Below are 20,115 nucleotides of genomic sequence, written 5' to 3' on the forward strand. Positions count from 1 at the left end.
CATGCTATATAGCAGTGAGGTATGTTCAGTCATTTTTTCTGGAGAGACTGTGTATTTCAGAAAGGCTGACAGTATCCCCATGAGGGTAAGGGTAAGCAGTAATCCTAAGAGCTATAGAAAGGCATTACTAAGCTTGCATAAGGGGCTAATTACAAAAATGGTTGACACTGAGTTTTGAATGTTTGTGGGCAAACGTTTTATGAACTGGGAGTGCTGTTAACGTTTTGTGGGCAATAACGTTTTTTGGGCAACTTTATTGAGGGTACACTTGACTCAGAACCCACATGGCTAGTTTAAAACCACTCTGGTGCAGTTCTTTGAGGCTGTAGAGACATCGAGTGAGATGGGCGGGGCCTATTTTCGCACCTCAGATGCGCAGTTGTTTTCACTCAGCAAGCAGTAAGCTCCAACTCCTGAGGGCCCATGTGGATGTTTTGGGCCAAATCGAAGCTTTAACCCCATATTTACTATCCCTGAGGGCAGGTAGGCGCCACAGCAGGGCTGTGGCAAGGTGCTGGGGGTGTTTTTTCCAGATTTAGGCCTAATTTCAATCCGGTTTGCACATTAAAGGGTTAAATGTTAAAATTCCTTGTGGGGCAAACTTAACCTCACAGAGGTTTTATCTAAGCTGCCTGGGTTGCAGGGGAAGCGCAGTAGGTCTGGTGTGAGAACAAATGCTGAGCCCTCTGATGCTTTATTCAGGGCCGGATTGGGCAGCCGGGATACCGGGAAAAATCCCGGTGGGCCGCTGGCCGACAGCTCAGCTGGGCTGGCTCAGCTGCTGCAGAGACTGAGAGCAGCACATTTTTTTTTTTTTTTTGCCCTGATCAGTGACAGTGCGGCTGTTAGGCTCCCTTTGCTGTGCCCACCACACCGGTTCCAACAAACAAAAGAAATATATACATATTTTTTTATTTTATTTTTTAATTATTTTTTTTGTGCGCAACTTTTTTTAAAACAAATTCCCGCAATTTTTTACCTGCCCGGCACAGGTGAGTGACAGGCAGGCAGTGACGTCAGCACAGCCGTCACGTGACCCATTTGCCATTCTGGTCACGTGACGTGACCCACAGCCTTCACACACGCGGTCGTGGCTGCAGCACTCGCAGTCCAACCGGCCGGCGACACCTAACTCTGCAGAGGCCTAGAAGCTCCTCCTAGGTGCGATGGCTAAATCTCCCATTCTCGGGCACCTCGATGCAGCCTCCTGGCTCCTGCTGAGTCATGTACTGTACAGCTGCTGTTCCAGCGCTAATATGCCGAGTGACCTCTGTCTCGCTGGGGAAAGATTGAAAACAGTCATGTTGCATATACGGCACCAGAGTCTGATGGGCGGTAAGTAAGCAGGGTTTGTGCCCACAATACATTGCTTACAACAACTCAGTGACCGTCAGATGTTCCACTCACTATAAACTACCCCAGCATCCTAAGTCCATACTCTGTTACAGTACAGAGTATGGAGGATGCAGCGCAGGGGTAGTTTATAGTGAGTGGAACAAATCATATACTCTCAACTTAAGTTTCCCAGTTCCACCATAAAATACGTGGAATAATAGGAATATCTAGGCAGTAGTGTGTGTGTGTTATCAATATAAACACAAACGTGTACATGATGTAACAGTCATTGCGCCTGAGTTGGGGGCATCATATTTTATTGGGGGCATAATTTTATTGCAGGGGAGATCTGAGGCATCATTTTATTGCTGGGGGCATTGTTTTTTGCAGGGGGGCTGAGGGCATCATTTTATTGCAGGGGGCATCATTTTATTGCAGGGGGCATCATTTTATTGCAGGGGGACTGGGCATCATTTTATTGCTGGGGGCATCATTTTACTGCAGTGGGGCTGGGGGCATCGTTTTACTGCAGTGGGGCTGGGGGCATCATTTTACTGCAGTGGGGCTGGGGCATCATTTTATTGCAGGGGGGCTGGGGGCTTCATTTTATTGCTGGGGGCATCATTTATTGCAGTTGGGATGGAGCATCATTTTATTGCAGGGGGACTGGGGGTTAAATTTTATAGCTGGGGGCATCATTGTAGTGGGGCTGGGGGAATCATTTATTTCAGGGGGGCTGGGGGCATAATTTTTTTGCAGGGGGCTGGGGGCATAATTTTATTGCTGGGGGACTGGGCTTCATTTTATTGCAGGGGGCTGGGGACATCTTTTTATTGCTGGGGGCATCATATTTTTGTTGGGGGCATCATTTTATTGCAGGGGAGATGGGGCATTATTTTATTGCTGTGGGGATGGGGCATCATTTTATTGCTGTGGGGATGGGGCATCATTTTATTGCAGGGGGGATGGGGCATCATTTTATTGCAGGGGGGATGGGGCATCATTTTATTGCAGGGGACTCATCTTTGTGCTGGGGAGATGGGGCATCATTTTTGTGCTGGGGGCATCATATTTTTTTATTGCTAGGGGCATCATTTAATGCAGTGGGGCTGGGGGCATCATTTTATTGCAGTGGGGCTGGGCCTGGGGGCATCATTTTATTGCAGGGGGGCATCATTTTATTGCAGGGGAGATGGTGCATAATTTTTGTGATGGGGCATCATATTTTTGTTGGGGGCATAATTTTATTGCAGGGGGCACCATTTTATTGCAGGGGAGATGGGGCTTCATCTTATTGCAGTGGGGCTGGGGGCATCATTTTATTGCACTTTCAGTGTCTGTCAGTCAGTGTGCACTGTGCAGTGAGTGAAATCTGAAGCTGGGACGTCTGGCTGCTGCTGCAGCATCAAAGCAAGGGGGGGTACTCTGTGAGTGACCCATACATGTGGCATCAAGTCACAGTGTCAAAAGAGGTCTATGTTTTGCTTTTCTAGGCATTTTAATTAGCTACCTAAAAATCCTATACTCTGTGGTGTGTGTATGTTTTGTGCCTGCATGTATGTTGTGGTGTGCGTCTGTATGCAAGTGTATATAGTGTGTCTGCATGTGTAGTGTGTCTGCAAGTATGTGTAAGTATGTCTGCAAGTATTTCATTTGTGTATAAACTGCCTGCTTAACTCACAATATTTGTATTTTTATTATATATATATATATATATATATAAATATATATATATTTGAAGGGAAAAAGTTTGCTGGCTTGGAGGGGGCGTGAGTATGTTGGAGGGGGCGTGACTATGTTGGAGGGGGCATGACTATGTTGGAGGGGGCGGGGTTGGGCCTGTCTATACAAATTTCCAGGGCTGGTCTGATTTCCCAGTCCGGCCCTGGCTTTATTAGCCATATCCGATGTACCCTCACAATGTTCTGAGTTGGGGGTGAGGGATTTGCTTTCTGAGGGAGAGATTTCTGATTCAGGAAAGATGTTCCCTCCGACAGACTCAGATATGACGGCTTTTAAATTTAAACTAGAACACCTCCTCTTATTGCTCAGGGAGGTTTTAGCGACTCTGGATGTTTGTGACCCTATTGTAGTTCCAGAGAAATTGTGTAAAATGGACAGATTTCTAGAGGTTCCTGCCTACACTGATGTTTTTCCGGTCCCTAAGAGGATTTCGGACATTGTTACTAAGGAGTGGGATATACCAGGTATTCCGTTCGCTCCCCCTTCTACTTTTAAGAAAATGTTTCCCATATCAGACACCATGCGGGACTCATGGCAGACGGTCCCTAAGGTGGAGGGAGCTATTTCTACCCTGGCTAAGCGTACAACTATACCTATTGAGGACAGTTGTGCTTTCAAAGATCCTATGGATAAAAAATTAGAGGGTCTCCTAAAGAAAATATTTGTTCATCAGGTTGAGACCCCATTAGATGATATTCTGGATAGAATTAGGGCTCTCAAGCTAGCTAATTCTTTCATTACAGATGCCGCTTTTCAGGTTCAGAATTCAGGTTTTGCCATTTTAGCGCGTAGAGCGTTATGGCTTAAGTCCTGGTCTGCTGATGTGTCATCAAAATCTAAGCTTTAAGCCATCCCTTTCAAGGGTAAGACCCTATTCGGGCCTGAACTGAAAGAGATCATTTCAGACATCACTGGAGGGAAAGGCCATGCCCTTCCTCAGGATAAGACAAATAAGATGAGGACCAAACAAAAACATAATTTATGTAAGAACTTACCTGATAAATTCATTTCTTTCATATTAGCAAGAGTCCATGAGCTAGTGACGTATGGGATATACATTCCTACCAGGAGGGGCAAAGTTTCCCAAACCTCAAAATGCCTATAAATACACCCCTCACCACACCCACAATTCAGTTTAACGAATAGCCAAGAAGTGGGGTGATAAAAAAGTGCGAAAGCATATAAAATAAGGAATTGGAATAATTGTGCTTTATACAAAAATCATAACCACCACAAAAAAAGGGTGGGCCTCATGGACTCTTGCTAATATGAAAGAAATGAATTTATCAGGTAAGTTCTTACATAAATTATGTTTTCTTTCATGTAATTAGCAAGAGTCCATGAGCTAGTGACGTATGGGATAATGATTACCCAAGATGTGGATCTTTCCACGCAAGAGTCACTAGAGAGGGAGGGATAAAATAAAGACAGCCAATTCCTGCTGAAAATAATCCACACCCAAAATAAAGTTTAATGAAAAACATAAGCAGAAGATTCAAACTGAAACAGCTGCCTGAAGTACTTTTCTACCAAAAACTGCTTCAGAAGAAGAAAATACATCAAAATGGTAGAATTTAGTAAAAGTATGCAAAGAGGACCAAGTTGCTGCTTTGCAAATCTGATCAATCGAAGCTTCATTCCTAAACGCCCAGGAAGTAGAGACTGACCTAGTAGAATGAGCTGTAATCCTTTGAGGCGGAGTTTTACCCGACTCAACATAGGCAAGATGAATTAAAGATTTCAACCAAGATGCCAAAGAAATGGCAGAAGCTTTCTGGCCTTTTCTAGAACCGGAAAAGATAACAAATAAACTAGAAGTCTTTCGGAAAGACTTAGTAGCTTCAACATAATATTTCAAAGCTCTAACAACATCCAAAGAATGTAACGATTTCTCCTTAGAATTCTTAGGATTAGGACATAATGAAGGAACCACAATTTCTCTACTAACGTTGTTGGAATTCACAACTTTAGGTAAAAATTCAAAAGAAGTTCGCAACACTGCCTTATCCTGATGAAAAATCAGAAAAGGAGACTCACAAGAAAGAGCAGATAATTCAGAAACTCTTCTGGCAGAAGAGATTGCCAAAAGGAACAAAACTTTCCAAGAAAGTAATTTAATGTCCAATGAATGCATAGGTTCAAACAGAGGAGCTTGAAGAGCCCCTAGAACCAAATTCAAACTCCAAGGAGGAGAAATTGACTTAATGACAGGTTTTATACGAACCAAAGCTTGTACAAAACAATGAATATCAGGAAGATTAGCAATCTTTCTGTGAAAAAGAACAGAAAGAGCAGAGATTTGTCCTTTCAAGGAACTTGCGGACAAACTTTTATCTAAACCATCCTGAAGAAACTGTAAAATTCTTGGAATTCTAAAAGAATGCCAAGAAAAATGATGAGAAAGACACCAAGAAATATAAGTCTTCCAGACTCTATAATATATCTCTCTGGATACAGATTTACGAGCCTGTAACATAGTATTAATCACAGAGTCAGAGAAACCTCTATGACTAAGAATCAAGCATTCAATCTCCATACCTTTAAATTTAAGGATTTGAGATCCTGATGGAAAAAAGGACCTTGCGACAGAAGGTCTGGTCGTAGCGGAAGAGTCCACGGATGGCAAGAGGCCATCCGGACAAGATCCGCATACCAAAACCTGTGAGGCCATGCCGGAGCTACCAGCAGAACAAACGAGCATTCCTTCAGAATCTTGGAGATTACTCTTGGAAGAAGAACTAGAGGCGGAAAGATATAAGCAGGATGATACTTCCAAGGAAGTGATAATGCATCCACTGCTTCCGCCTGAGGATCCCGGGATCTGGACAGATACCTGGGAAGTTTCTTGTTTAGATGAAACGCCATCAGATCTATTTCTGGAAGCTCCCATATTTGAACAATCTGAAGAAATACCTCTGGGTGAAGAGACCATTCGCCCGGATGCAACGTTTGGCGACTGAGATAATCCGCTTCCCAATTGTCTATACCTGGGATATGAACCGCAGAGATTAGACAGGAGCTGGATTCCGCCCAAACCAGAATTCGAGATACTTCTTTCATAGCCAGAGGACTGTGAGTCCCTCCTTGATGATTGATGTATGCCACAGTTGTGACATTGTCTGTCTGAAAACAAATGAACGATTCTCTCTTCAGAAGAGGCCAAGACTGAAGAGCTCTGAAAATTGCACGGAGTTCCAAGATATTGATCGGTAATCTCACCTCCTGAGATTCCCAAACTCCTTGTGCCGTCAGAGATCCCCACACAGCTCCCCAACCTGTGAGACTTGCATCTGTTGAAATTACAGTCCAGGTCGGAAGCACAAAAGAAGCCCCCTGAATTAAACGATGGTGATCTGTCCACCACGTTAGAGAGTGTCGTACAATCGGTTTTAAAGATATTAATTGAGATATCTTTGTGTAATCCCTGCACCATTGATTCAGCATACAGAGCTGAAGAGGTCGCATGTGAAAACGAGCAAAGGGGATCGCGTCCGATGCAGCAGTCATAAGACCTAGAATTTCCATGCATAAGGCTACCGAAGGGAATGATTGTGACTGAAGGTTTCGACAAGCTGAAATCAATTTTAGACGTCTCTTGTCTGTTAAAGACAGAGTCATGGACACTGAATCTATCTGGAAACCCAGAAAAGTTACCCTTGTCTGAGGAATCAATTAACTTTTTGGTAAATTGATCCTCCAACCATGATCTTGAAGAAACAACACAAGTCGATTCGTATGAGATTCTGCTAAATGTAAAGACTGAGCAAGTACCAAGATATCGTCCAAATAAGGAAATACCACAATACCCTGTTCTCTGATTACAGACAGAAGGGCACCGAGAACCTTTGTAAAAATTCTTGGAGCTGTAGTTAGGCCAAATGGCAGAGCCACAAACTGGTAATGCTTGTCCAGAAAAGAGAATCTCAGGAACTGATAATGATCTGGATGAATCGGAATATGCAGATAAGCATCCTGTAAATCTATTGTGGACATATAATGCCCTTGCTGAACAAAAGGCAAGATAGTCCTTACAGTTACCATTTTGAACGTTGGTATTCTTACATAACGATTCAATATTTTTAGATCCAGAACTGGTCTGAAGGAATTCTCCTTCTTTGGTACAATGAAGAGATTTGAATAAAACCCCATCCCCTGTTCCAGAACTGGAACTGGCATAATTACTCCAGCCAACTCTAGATCTGAAACACAATTCAGAAATGCTTGAGCTTTCACTGGATTTACTGGGACACGGGAAAGAAAAAATCTCTTTGCAGGAGGTCTCATCTTGAAACCAATTCTGTACCCTTCTGAAACAATGTTCTGAATCCAAAGATTGTGAACAGAATTGATCCAAATTTCTTTGAAAAAACGTAACCTGCCCCCTACCAGCTGAGCTGGAATGAGGGCCGCACCTTCATGTGGACTTAGAAGCAGGCTTTGCCTTTCTAGAAGGCTTGGATTTATTCCAGACTGGAGATGGTTTCCAAACTGAAACTGCTCCTGAGGATGAAGGATCAGGCTTTTGTTCTTTGTTGAAACGAAAGGAACGAAAACGATTATTAGCCCTGTTTTTACCCTTAGATTTTTTATCCTGTGGTAAAAAAGTTCCTTTCCCACCAGTAACAGTTGAGATAATGGAATCCAACTGAGAACCAAATAATTTGTTACCCTGGAAAGAAATGGAAAGTAGAGTTGATTTAGAAGCCATAAAGCTCTTCTAGCTAAAATAGCTAGAGACATAAACCTGACATCAACTCTGATAATATCAAAAATGGCATCACAGATAAAATTATTAGCATGCTGAAGAAGAAGAATAATATTATGAGAATCATGATCTGTTACTTGTTGTGCTAAAGTCTCCAACCAAAAAGTTGAAGCTGCAGCAACATCAGCCAAAGATATAGCAGGTCTAAGAAGATTACCTGAACACAGATAAGCTTTTCTTAGAAAGGATTCAATTTTCCTATCTAAAGGATCTTTAAACGAAGTACCATCTGACGTAGGAATAGTAGTACGTTTAGCAAGGGTAGAAATAGCCCCATCAACTTTAGGGATTTTGTCCCAAAATTCTAATCTGTCAGACGGCACAGGATATAATTGCTTAAAACGTTTAGAAGGAGTAAATGAATTACCCAATTTATCCCATTCTCTGGAAATTACTTCAGAAATAGCATTAGGAACAGGAAAAACTTCTGGAATAACCACAGGAGATTTAAACACCTTATCTAAACGTTTAGAATTAGTATCAAGAGGACCAGAATCCTCTATTTCTAAAGCAATTAGTACTTCTTTAAGTAAAGAACGAATAAATTCCATTTTAAATAAATATGAAGATTTATCAGCATCAATCTCTGAGACAGAATCCTCTGAACCAGAAGAGTCATCAGAATCAGATTGATGATGTTCATTTAAAAATTCATCTGTAGAGAGAGAAGTTTTAAAAGATTTTTTATGTTTACTAGAAGAAGAAATAACAGACATAGCCTTCTTGATGGATTCAGAAACAAAATCTCTTATGTTATCAGGAACATTCTGCACCTTAGATGTTGAGGGAACTGCAACAGGCAATGGTACATTACTAAAGGAAATATTATCTGCTTTAACAAGTTTGTCATGACAATTAATACAAACAACAGCCGGAGGAATAGCTACCAAAAGTTTACAGCAGATACACTTAGCTTTGGTAGTTCCAGCCCTAGACAGCGATTTTCCTGAAGTATCTTCTGACTCAGATGCAACGTGAGACATCTTGCAATATGTAAGAGAAAAAACAACATATAAAGCAAAATTGATCAAATTCCTTAAATGACAGTTTCAGGAATGGGAAAAAATGCCAATAAACAAGCTTCTAGTAACCAGAAGCAAAGAAAAAATGAGACTGAAATAATGTGGAGACAAAAGCGACGCCCATATTTTTTGGCCAAAAATGACGCCACATCCGGAACGCCGACATTTTTGGCGCAAAAGAACGTCAAAAAATGACGCAACTTCCGGCGACACGTATGACGCCGGAAACAGAAAAGATTTTTTGCGCCAAAAAAGTCCGCGCCAAGAATGACGCAATAAAATGAAGCATTTTCAGCCTCCGCGAGCCTAACAGCCCACAGGGGAAAAAAAAGTCAAATTTTTAAGGTAAGAAAAAATGATTGATTCAAACGCATTATCCCAAATATGAAACTGACTGTCTGAAAATAAGGAATGTTGAACATTCTGAGTCAAGGCAAATAAATGTTTGAATACATATATTTAGAACTTTATAAATAAAGTGCCCAACCATAGCTTAGAGTGTCACAGAAAATAAGATTTACTTACCCCAGGACACTCATCTACATGTTTGTAGAAAGCCAAACCAGTACTGAAACGAAAATCAGCAGAGGTAATGGTATATATAAGAGTATATCGTCGATCTGAAAAGGGAGGTAAGAGATGAATCTCTACGACCGATAACAGAGAACCTATGAAATAGACCCCGTAGAAGGAGATCACTGCATTCAAATAGGCAATACTCTCCTCACATCCCTCTGACATTCACTGCACGCTGAGAGGAAAACCGGGCTCCAACTTGCTGCGGAGCGCATATCAACGTAGAATCTAGCACAAACTTACTTCACCACCTCCATAGGAGGCAAAGTTTGTAAAACTGAATTGTGGGTGTGGTGAGGGGTGTATTTATAGGCATTTTGAGGTTTGGGAAACTTTGCCCCTCCTGGTAGGAATGTATATCCCATACGTCACTAGCTCATGGACTCTTGCTAATTACATGAAAGAAATAATTTTTGTTCCTTTCGAAACTTCAAAGGTGGTCCCTCTACCTCTTCCCCTGCTGCAAAGCAAGAGGGGAATTTTGCTCAATCCAAGTCAGTCTGGAGACCTAACCAGACTTGGAACAAGGGTAAACAGGCCAAGAAGCCCGCTGCTGCCACCAAGACAGCATGAAGGGGTAGCCCCCGATCCGGGACCGGATCTAGTAGGGGGCAGACTCTCTCTCTTTGCTCAGGCTTGGGCAAGAGACGTTCAGGACTCCTGGGCTTTAGAAATCGTAACCCAGGGGTATCTTCTGGATTTCAAATATTCTCCTGCAAGGGGGAGATTCCATCTTTCTCAATTGTCTGTAAACCAGACAAAAAGAGAGGCGTTCTTACGCTGTGTAGAAGACCTATATACCATGGGAGTGATCTGCCCAGTTCCGAAAACAGAACAGGGGCAGGGGTTCTATTCCAATCTGTTTGTGGTTCCCAAAAAAGAGGGAACCTTCAGACCAATTTTAGATCTCAAGATCCTAAACAAATTCCTCAGAGTCCCAGCCTTCAAGATGGAGACCATTCGACTATTTTACCAATGATCCAGGTCAATATATGACCACCGTGGATTTAAAGGATGCGTATCTACACATCCCTATCCACAAAGATCATCACCAGTTCCTCAGGTTCGCCTTTCTGGACAAGCATTACCAGTTTGTGGCTCCTCCCTTCGGGTTGGCGACAGCTCCCAGAATTTTCACAAAGGTGCTAGGGTCCCTTCTGGCGGTTCTAAGGCCATGGGGCATAGCTGTGGCTCCTTAACTGGACGATATCTTAATTCAGGCGTCGACTTAACAACTAGCCAAGTCTCACACGGACATCGTGTTGGCTTTTCTAAGATCTCACGGGTGGAAGGTGAACGTAAAAAAGGGTTCACTTATCCCTCTCACAAGAGTTCCATTCCTGGGAACTCTGATAGATTCGGTGGACATGAAAAATTTTTTGACGGAGGTCAGGAAATCAAAGATTTTAACCATCTGCCGAGCTCTCTATTCCATTCCTCGGCCGTCAGTGGCTCAGTGTATGGAGGTAATCGGACTAATGGTAGCGGCAATGGACATAGTTCCGTTTGCTCGCTTACATCTCAGACCACTGCAACTATGCATGCTCAAACAGTGGAATGGGGATTATGCAGATTTATCTCCTCAGATAAATCTGGATCAAGAGACCAGAGACTCTCTTCTTTGGTGGTTGTCACAAGATCATCTGTCCCAGGGAATGTGTTTCCGCAGGCAGGCATGGGTCATAGTGACGATGGACCCAGCCTATTGGGCTGGGGTGCAGTCTGGAATTCCCTGAAAGCACAGGGTTTGTGGACTCAGGAGGAGGCTCTCCTCCCGATAAATATTCTAGTACTGAGAGCGATATTCAATGAGCTTCTGGCGTGGCCTCAGCTGGCTTCGGCCAGATTCATAAGATTCCAGTCGGACAATATCACGACTGTAGCATATATCAATCATCAGGGGGGAACAAAGAGTTCTCTAGCGATGATAGAGGTTAGCAAAATAATTTGATGGGCAGAGACTCACTCTTGCCATCTATCAGCAATCTATATCCCAGGAGTGGAGAACTGGGAAGCGGATTTTCTAAGTCGTCAGACTTTTCATCCGGGTGAGTGGGAACTCCATCCGGAGGTGTTTGCACAATTGATTCTGCAATGGGGCACACCAGAATTGGATCTGATGGCGTCTCGTCAAAACGCCAAACTTCCTTGTTACGGGTCCAGGTCACGGGATCCTCAGGCAATACTGATAGATGCTCTAGCAGTACCCTGGTCGTTCAACCTGGCTTATGTGTTTCCACCATTTCCTCTCCTTCCTCGTTTGATTGCCAGAATCAAACAGGAGAGAGCTTCAGTGATTTTGATAGCACCTGCGTGGCCACGCAGGACTTGGTATGCTGACCTGGTGGACATGTCATCTCTTCCACCATGGACTCTGCCACTGAGACAGGACCTTCTGATTCAAGGTCCGTTCCAGCATCCAAATCTAGTTTCTCTGCGGCTGACTGCTTGGAGATTGAATGCTTGATTTTATCCAAGCGGGGTTTCTCTGAGTCGGTCATAGATACCTTGATTCAGGCTCGAAAGCCTGTCACTAGGAAAAATTATCATAAGATATGGCGTAAATATCTTTATTGGTGCGAATCCAAAGGCTACTCATGGAGTAAGATCAGGATTCCTAGGATTTTGTCCTTTCTCCAAGAAGGATTGGAGAAGGGGCTATCAGCTAGTTCCTTAAAGGGACAGATATCTGCCTTATCAATTCTACTGCACAAGAATCTGGCAGATGTTCCAGACGTTCAGTCGTTCTGTCAGGCTTTAGTTAGAATCAAGTGTTTAAACCTGTTGCTCCGCCATGGAGTTTGAATTTAGTTCTTAAAGTTCTTCAAGGGGTTCCGTTTGAACCTAGGCATTCCGTAGATATTAAGCTTCTATCTTGGAAAGTTCTGTTTTTAGTTGCTATCTCTTCGACTCAAAGAGTTTCTGAATTATCTGCATTGCAATGCGACTCGCCTTATCTTGTTTTCCATGCTGATAAGGTGGTTTTGCGTACCAAACCTGGATTCCTTCCTAAGGTTGTTACTAATAGGAATATCAATCAGGAAATTGTTGTTCCTTCTCTGTGTCCTAATCATTCCTCTAAGAAGGAGCGTCTGTTGCACAACTTGGACGTGGTTCGTGCTTTGAAGTTTTACTTGCAAGCAACCAAAGATTTCCGTAAAATGTCTTCTTTGTTTGTTGTCTATTCTGGAAAACGTAGAGGTCAAAAAGCTACGGCTACCTCTATTTCTTTTTGGCTGAAAAGCATCATCCATTTGGCATACGAGACTGCTGGACAGCAGCCTCCTGAAAGGATTACAGCTCACTCTACTAGAGCGGTGGCTTCCACATGGGCTTTTAAAAATTATGCTTCTGTTGAACAGATTTGTAAGGCTGCGACTTGGTCTACGCTTCATACCTTTTCCAAATTTTACAAATTTGATACTTTTGCTTCTTCGGAGGCTATTTTTGGGAGAAAAGTTCTTCAAGCAGTGGTGCCTTCTGTTTAACCATCTGTCTTGTCCCTCCCGTTCATCCGTGTCCTGTAGCTTTGGTATTGTATCCCACAAGTAAAGGATGAATCCGTGGACTCGTCGTACCTTATAGAAGAAAAGTAAATTTATGCTTACCTGATAAATTAATTTCTTCTATGGTACGACGAGTCCACGGCCTGCCCTGTCATTTTAAGACAGATTATATTTTTTGATTTTAAACTTCAGTCACCTCTGCACCTTGTAGTTTCTCCTTTTTCTTCCTGTACCTTCGGTCGAATGACTGGGGGGTGGAGCTAAGGGAGGAGCTATATACACAGCTCTGCTGTGGTGCTCTTTGCCACTTTCTGTTAGCAGGAAGATAATATCCCACAAGTAAAGGATGAATCCGTGGACTCGGCGTACCATAGAAGAAATTAATTTATCAGGTAAGCATAAATTTACTTTTTTTACATAGAGATGTTCAGGGGATATTTTCTAGTCAGCTTTTTACAGCTATACTGCATCACTTTCAAGTGTTTAAACATTTGGGTATTATGGCCCTTTAAAGATGTGCTGTTTTTTTGTTTTATATGACAAATACAAGTATATCCTAAAATTGCTTTTGCTAAAAAGGGAAATGCGCCCATGTACATTTTATTTTGGCAAGTATGCCCATTAAAGTTAAAAACTTTATAAAACTGTAACTTGCACATTCTTGCTCAAGAAAAGAAAAAAACTACTGATATAGCTGAATTTTATTCAGTTGAGATCATTACTAACCTGATGTCCCTGGGAAGCTCAGGAAGTTGCATATTCTGCTTGATAGCATAATGAGAGATTGCAAGCACAGCCATTCCTAGGCACTCATTTTCAATTTCATGAACTTCGTCTTCAGTTTTTGGATCTCGGACTGGTGCCAGACATTTCACCAATTCATACTGACCCTGGAGAAAGCATGATCATATATTCACAGAAAAGAACAAATTAGTCCAAATTATGAGAAACAAATTAAATATTACTGAAAGGACAATTTATTTTAATTATTGAAACAAAACATATAAAGTTCAGCAAACGCTCGCTATCTGAGAGTAATAAATGTTTCCTTTACAATGTACCTGTGCAAACAGATAATCCAATGAGCTGGCATCTAGGAGAGGCGTGCCCTCTTGCGTTTGCTTTCTATCATAAATGTCTCTCTGCTTTTTTGGATAATGTCTCCACACAGATTGTTCATTTTCATTTGTTCCATGCCAATTTGTAAAAAAGAATCTTCAGGAAATAAAAAATAAATGAATATTTAATCCACTATACTTACAATACACTAGTAAAACAAACTCTAAATCTATAGACCTTTTTGTGTGTTTATTACTTGCACAATAAGATTTTATTATAAATTAACCCATCTTCCGCCTTTCTGCAGAGAGCAGTCCAGCATCTTATTAGTAGCTGCAATGTGCCCCAGCTTAGGCCAGAGCCTGCAGATCTGTTTGCAGTTTGTATCGGCATGTGGCAGTGAGTGAGCTTGTTTTAATTGTTTTAAGTTTTACTGGTTCAAAAGTACATTTTAGTTAAAATCACAGTTTATTTCTGTTTTATTTTTAAATAGACATGAAACAGTAAATAAATGATAGATATGATGGATTCAAAGCACAGATTATATATAAGTGTAAAGGTTTAGTTTCTATAAGGTGCTGCTGCCATGTCGCACATATAATCTATACTGCCCGGGACTTTTTGGGATAAGGTTTGAAAGGGACAGTCTACACCAGAAATGATATTGTTTAAAAGACAGCTAATCCCTTTATTACCCATTCCCTAGTTTTACATAACCAGCACAGTTATATTAATATGCTTTTTACCTCTGTGATTACCCTGTATCTAAGCCTCTGCAGACTGTCCCTTATCTCAGTTATATTAATATACTTTTTACCTCTGTGATTACCTTGTATCTAAGCCTCTGCAGACTGCCCCCTTATATCAGTTATATTAATATACTTTTTACCTCTGTGATTACCTTGTATCTAAGTCTCTGCAGACTGCCCCTTATCTCAGTTATATTAATATGCTTTTTACCTCTGTGATTACCCTGTATCTAAACCTCTGCAGACTGTCCCTTATCTCAGTTATATTAATATACTTTTTACCTCTGTGATTACCCTGTATCTAAGCCTCTGCAGACTGCCCCCTTATATCAGTTATATTAATATACTTTTTACCTCTGTGATTACCTTGTATCTAAGCCTCTGCAAACTGCCCCCTTATATCAGTTATATTAATATACTTTTTACTTCTGTGATTATCTTGTATCTAAGCCTCTTCAAACTGCCCCCTTATTTCAGTTATTTTGACAGACTTGCATTTTCGCCAATCAGTGCTGACTCCTAGGTAACTCCACGTGCGTGAGAACAGTGTTATCCATATGGCACACATGAACTAACACCCTCTAGTGGAGAAAAACTGTCAAAATACATTTAGATAAGAGGTGGCCTTTAAGGTCTAAGAAATTAGCATATGAACCTCCTATGTTTAGCTTTCAACTAAGAATACCAAGAGAGCAAAGCAAAATTGGTGATAAAAGTAAATTGGAAAGTTGTTTAAAATCACATGTCCTATCTAAATCATGAAAGTTTTATTTGGACTAGACTGCAATGATTGTGTCTGGAGTAGAAATGTTAAAATAACTATTAAAGGGACAGTCAACTACAAAAATGTTATTGTTTAAAAAGATAGATAATCCCTTTATTACCCATTCCTCAGTTTTGCATAACTAACACGGTTATATAAATGTACTTTTTACCTCTGTGATTACCTTGTATCTAAACCTCTTCTGACACATGGCTATTTATTTATTTTTATCTATTGACTTTCATTTTAGCCAATTAGTGCTGTGTTGTGCACAACTCCCGGGAGAGAGCACAATGTTATATGGCCCACATGAACTAGCAGTCTCCTGATGTGAAAAGCTAATTAAAAAAAGCATGTGATAAGAGACTGTCTGTAGTGGCTTGGAAGCAAAAATCTCAAAGATGCAGCAGCACAGTGTTAAGTAACCATTTATTGGCACCAAAGCAAAAACCACAATGTTTTGAGTGTTACCCCTTAATCATGATTAAGGGGTAAACCCGAAACGTTGTGGTTTTTGCTTTGGTGCCAATAAATGGTTACTTAACACTGTGCTGCTGCATCTTTGAGATTTGTATCTATATTGGGGGTTTTACTGTCTACCCTACAGCTTGCACAGTGGCTGGACTTATCTTTGATTTTGTGGCTTAGAAACAGGCAGAAATTTAGAGGTTTAAATGTTATAAAGAATATTAATACTACAGTGTTGGTTGTGCAAAGCTGGGGAATGGTAGTAAAGGTGTTATCTATCTTTTTATCAATAACAATTTTGGAGTTGACTGTCCCTTTAAAGATCCTTTAACATTGCTATATTTCCAACACAACTATTGTTTCTACAGTTTATCTGTCACTAATTATCCTCAGCAGAAGAGATTAGATAAGAAAAACAGAATTTATGCTTACCTGATAAATTACTTTCTCCAACGGTGTGTCCGGTCCACGGCGTCATCCTTACTTGTGGGATATTCTCTTCCTCAACAGGAAATGGCAAAGAGTCCCAGCAAAGCTGGCCATATAGTCCCTCCTAGGCTCCGCCCACCCCAGTCATTCGACCGACGGACAGGAGGAAATATATATAGGAGAAACCATATGGTACCGTGGTGACTGTAGTTAGAGAAAATAATTCATCAGACCTGATTAAAAAAACAGGGCGGGCCGTGGACCGGACACACCGTTGGAGAAAGTAATTTATCAGGTAAGCATAAATTCTGTTTTCTCCAACATTGGTGTGTCTGGTCCACGGCGTCATCCTTACTTGTGGGAACCAATACCAAAGCTTTAGGACAAGGATGAAGGGAGGGAGCAAATCAGGTTACCTAAACGGAAGGCACCACAGCTTGCAAAACCTTTCTCCCAAAAATAGCCTCCGAAGAAGCAAAAGTATCAAATTTGTAAAATTTGGCAAAAATGTGCAGTGAAGACCAAGTCGCTGCCTTACATATCTGGTCAACAGAAGCCTCGTTCTTGAAGGCCCATGTGGAAGCCACAGCCCTAGTGGAGTGAGCTGTGATTCTTTCAGGAGGCTGCCGTCCGGCAGTCTCATAAGCCAATCGGATAATGCTTTTAAGCCAAAAGGAAAGAGAGGTAGAAGTCGCTTTTTGACCTCTCCTTTTACCAGAATAAACAACAAACAAGGAAGATGTTTGTCTGAAATCTTTAGTAGCCTCTAAATAGAACTTTAGAGCACGGACTACGTCCAAATTGTGTAACAAACGTTCCTTCTTTGAAACTGGATTCGGACACAAAGAAGGTACAACTATCTCCTAGTTAATATTTTTGTTAGAAACAACTTTAGGAAGAAAACCAGGCTTAGTACGCAAAACCACCTTATCTGCATGGAACACCAGATAGGGCGGAGAACACTGCAGAGCAGATAACTCTGAAACTCTTCTAGCAGAAGAAATTGCAACTAAAAACAAAACTTTCCAAGATAGTAACTTAATATCTATGGAATGTAAAGGTTCAAACGGAACTCCTTGAAGAACTGAAAGAACTAGATTTAGACTCCAGGGAGGAGTCAAAGGTCTGTAAACAGGCTTGATCCTAACCAGAGCCTGAACAAAAGCTTGAACATCTGGCACAGCTGCCAGTCTTTTGTGTAGTAAGACAGATAAAGCAGAGATCTGTCCCTTTAGAGAACTTGCAGATAATCCTTTCTCCAAACCTTCTTGTAGGAAGGAGAGAATCTTAGGAATTTTTATCTTATTCCATGGGAATCCTTTGGATTCACACCAACAGATATATTTTTTCCATATTTTATGTTAAATTTTTCTAGTTACAGGTTTTCTGGCCTGAACCAGAGTATCTATCACAGAATCTGAAAACCCACGCTTTGATAGAATCAAGCGTTCAATCTCCAAGCCGTCAGTTGGAGGGAGACCAGATTTGGATGTTCGAATGGACCCTGAACAAGAAGTGATCCTCCGCCCATTGAATTATTTTGGTCACTTCTTTCATCGCCAGGGAACTCTTTGTTCCCCCCTGATGATTGATATATGCAACGGTCGTCATGTTGTCTGATTGGAACCTTATGAATTTGGCCTTTGCTAGTTGAGGCCAAGCTCTGAGAGCATTGAATATCGCTCTCAGTTCCAGAATGTTTATCGGGAGAAGAGACTCTTCCCGAGACCATAGACCCTGAGCTTTCAGGGATTCCCAGACCGCGCCCCAGCCCACTAGACTGGCGTCGGTCGTGACAATGACCCACTCTGGCCTGCGGAAGCTCATTCCCTGAGACAGATGGTCCAGGGTCAGCCACCAACGGAGTGAATCTCTGGTCTCTTGATCTACTTGAATCATTGGAGACAAGTCTGTATAATCCCCATTCCACTGTTTGAGCATGCACAGTTGTAATGGTCTTAGATGAATTCGTGCAAAAGGAACTATGTCCATTGTTGCAACCATCAATCCTACTACTTCCATGCACTGCGCTATGGAAGGACGAGGAACAGAATGAAGCACTTGACAAGAGCTTAGAAGTTTTGATTTTCTGACCTCTGTCAGAAAATTTTTCATTTCTAAGGAATCTTTTATTGTTCCCAAGAAGGGAACTCTTGTTGACGGGGACAGAGAACTTTTTTCTTTGTTCACCTTCCATCCGTGAGATCTGAGAAAGGCTAGAACGATGTCCGTATGAGCCTTTGCTTTTGACAGGGACAACGCTTGTATTAGAATGTCGTCCAAGTAAGGTACTACTGCAATGCCCCTTGGTCTTAGAACCGCTAGAAGGGACCCTAGCACCTTTGTGAAAATCCTTGGAGCAGTGGCTAATCCGAATGGGAGAGCCACAAACTGGTAATGCTTGTCCAGAAAAGCGAACCTTAGGAACTGATGATGTTCTTTGTGGATAGGAATATGTAGGTACGCATCCTTTAGATCTACGGTAGTCATAAATTGACTTTCCTGGATGGTGGGTAGAATCGTTCGAATAGTTTCCATTTTGAACGATGGTACCCTGAGAAATTTGTTTAGGATCTTCAAATCCAAAATTGGTCTGAACGTTCCCTCTTTTTTGGGAACTACGAACAGATTGGAATAAAATCCCATTCCTTGTTCCTTTATTGGAACTGGATGTATCACTCCCATCTTTAACAGGTCTTCTACTCAATGTAAGAATGCCTGTCTCTTTATTTGGTTTGAGGATAAGTGAGACTTGTGGAACCTTCCCCTTGGGGGTAGTTCCTTGAATTCCAGGAGATAACCTTGAGAAACTATTTCTAGCACCCAAGGATCCTGAACATCTCTTGCCCAAGCCTGAGCAAAGAGAGAGAGTCTGCCCCCCACTAGATCCGGTCCCGGATCGGGGGCTACTCCTTCATGCTGTTTTGTTAGCAGTGGCAGGCTTCTTGGCCTGCTTACCCTTGTTCCAGCCTTGCATTGGTTTCCAGGCTGGTTTGGGTTGTGAGGCATTACCCTCTTGCTTAGAGGATGCAGAATTAGAGGCTGGTCCGTTTCTGCGAAAGGGACGAAAATTAGGCTTATTTTTAGCCTTAAAAGACCTATCCTGTGGAAGGGCGTGGCCCTTTCCCCCAGTGATGTCTGAAATAATCTCTTTCAATTCTGGTCCAAATAAAGTTTTACCTTTGAAAGGGATGTTAAGCAATTTTGTCTTGGATGACACATCCGCTGACCAAGACTTTAGCCAAAGCGCTCTGCGCGCCACGATAGCAAACCCTGAATTTTTCGCCGCAAATCTAGCTAATTGCAAAGCGGCATCTAAAATAAAAGAGTTAGCCAATTTAAGTGCGTGAACTCTGTCCATAACCTCTTCATATGGAGTTTCTCTACTGAGCGACTTTTCTAGTTCCTCAAACCAGAACCACGCTGCCGTAGTGACAGGAACAATGCATGAAATTGGTTGTAGAAGGTAGCCTTGCTGTACAAAAATCTTTTTAAGCAAACCTTCCAATTTTTTATCCATAGGATCTTTGAAAGCACAACTATCTTCGATAGGAATAGTAGTGCGTTTGTTTAGAGTAGAAACTGCCCCCTCGACCTTGGGGACTGTCTGCCATAAGTCCTTTCTGGGGTCGACCATAGGAAATAATTTCTTAAATATAGGGGGGGGGAACAAAAGGTATGCCGGGCTTTTCCCACTCCT

At 41.8% G+C, this 20,115-nt stretch overlaps 1 protein-coding gene across 1 annotated transcript in view; it reads right to left on the reverse strand.

Annotated features, from left to right (window-relative positions):
* The window catches only part of JAK1 (Janus kinase 1), a 459,211-nt gene that overhangs the window by 384,993 nt on the left and 54,103 nt on the right, over positions 1-20,115 (reverse strand). The window contains exons 3-4 of the mRNA XM_053693677.1: positions 14,009-14,162; positions 13,674-13,837 (exon numbers count right to left, since the gene is read on the reverse strand). Of these exons, the coding sequence (XP_053549652.1) occupies positions 13,674-13,837; positions 14,009-14,162 (318 nt within the window). The remainder of the gene's footprint in view (positions 1-13,673; positions 13,838-14,008; positions 14,163-20,115) is intronic.

The sequence above is a fragment of the Bombina bombina genome, chromosome 10 (assembly GCF_027579735.1).
Source record: "Bombina bombina isolate aBomBom1 chromosome 10, aBomBom1.pri, whole genome shotgun sequence".
Taxonomy (NCBI): Eukaryota; Metazoa; Chordata; class Amphibia; order Anura; family Bombinatoridae; genus Bombina; species Bombina bombina.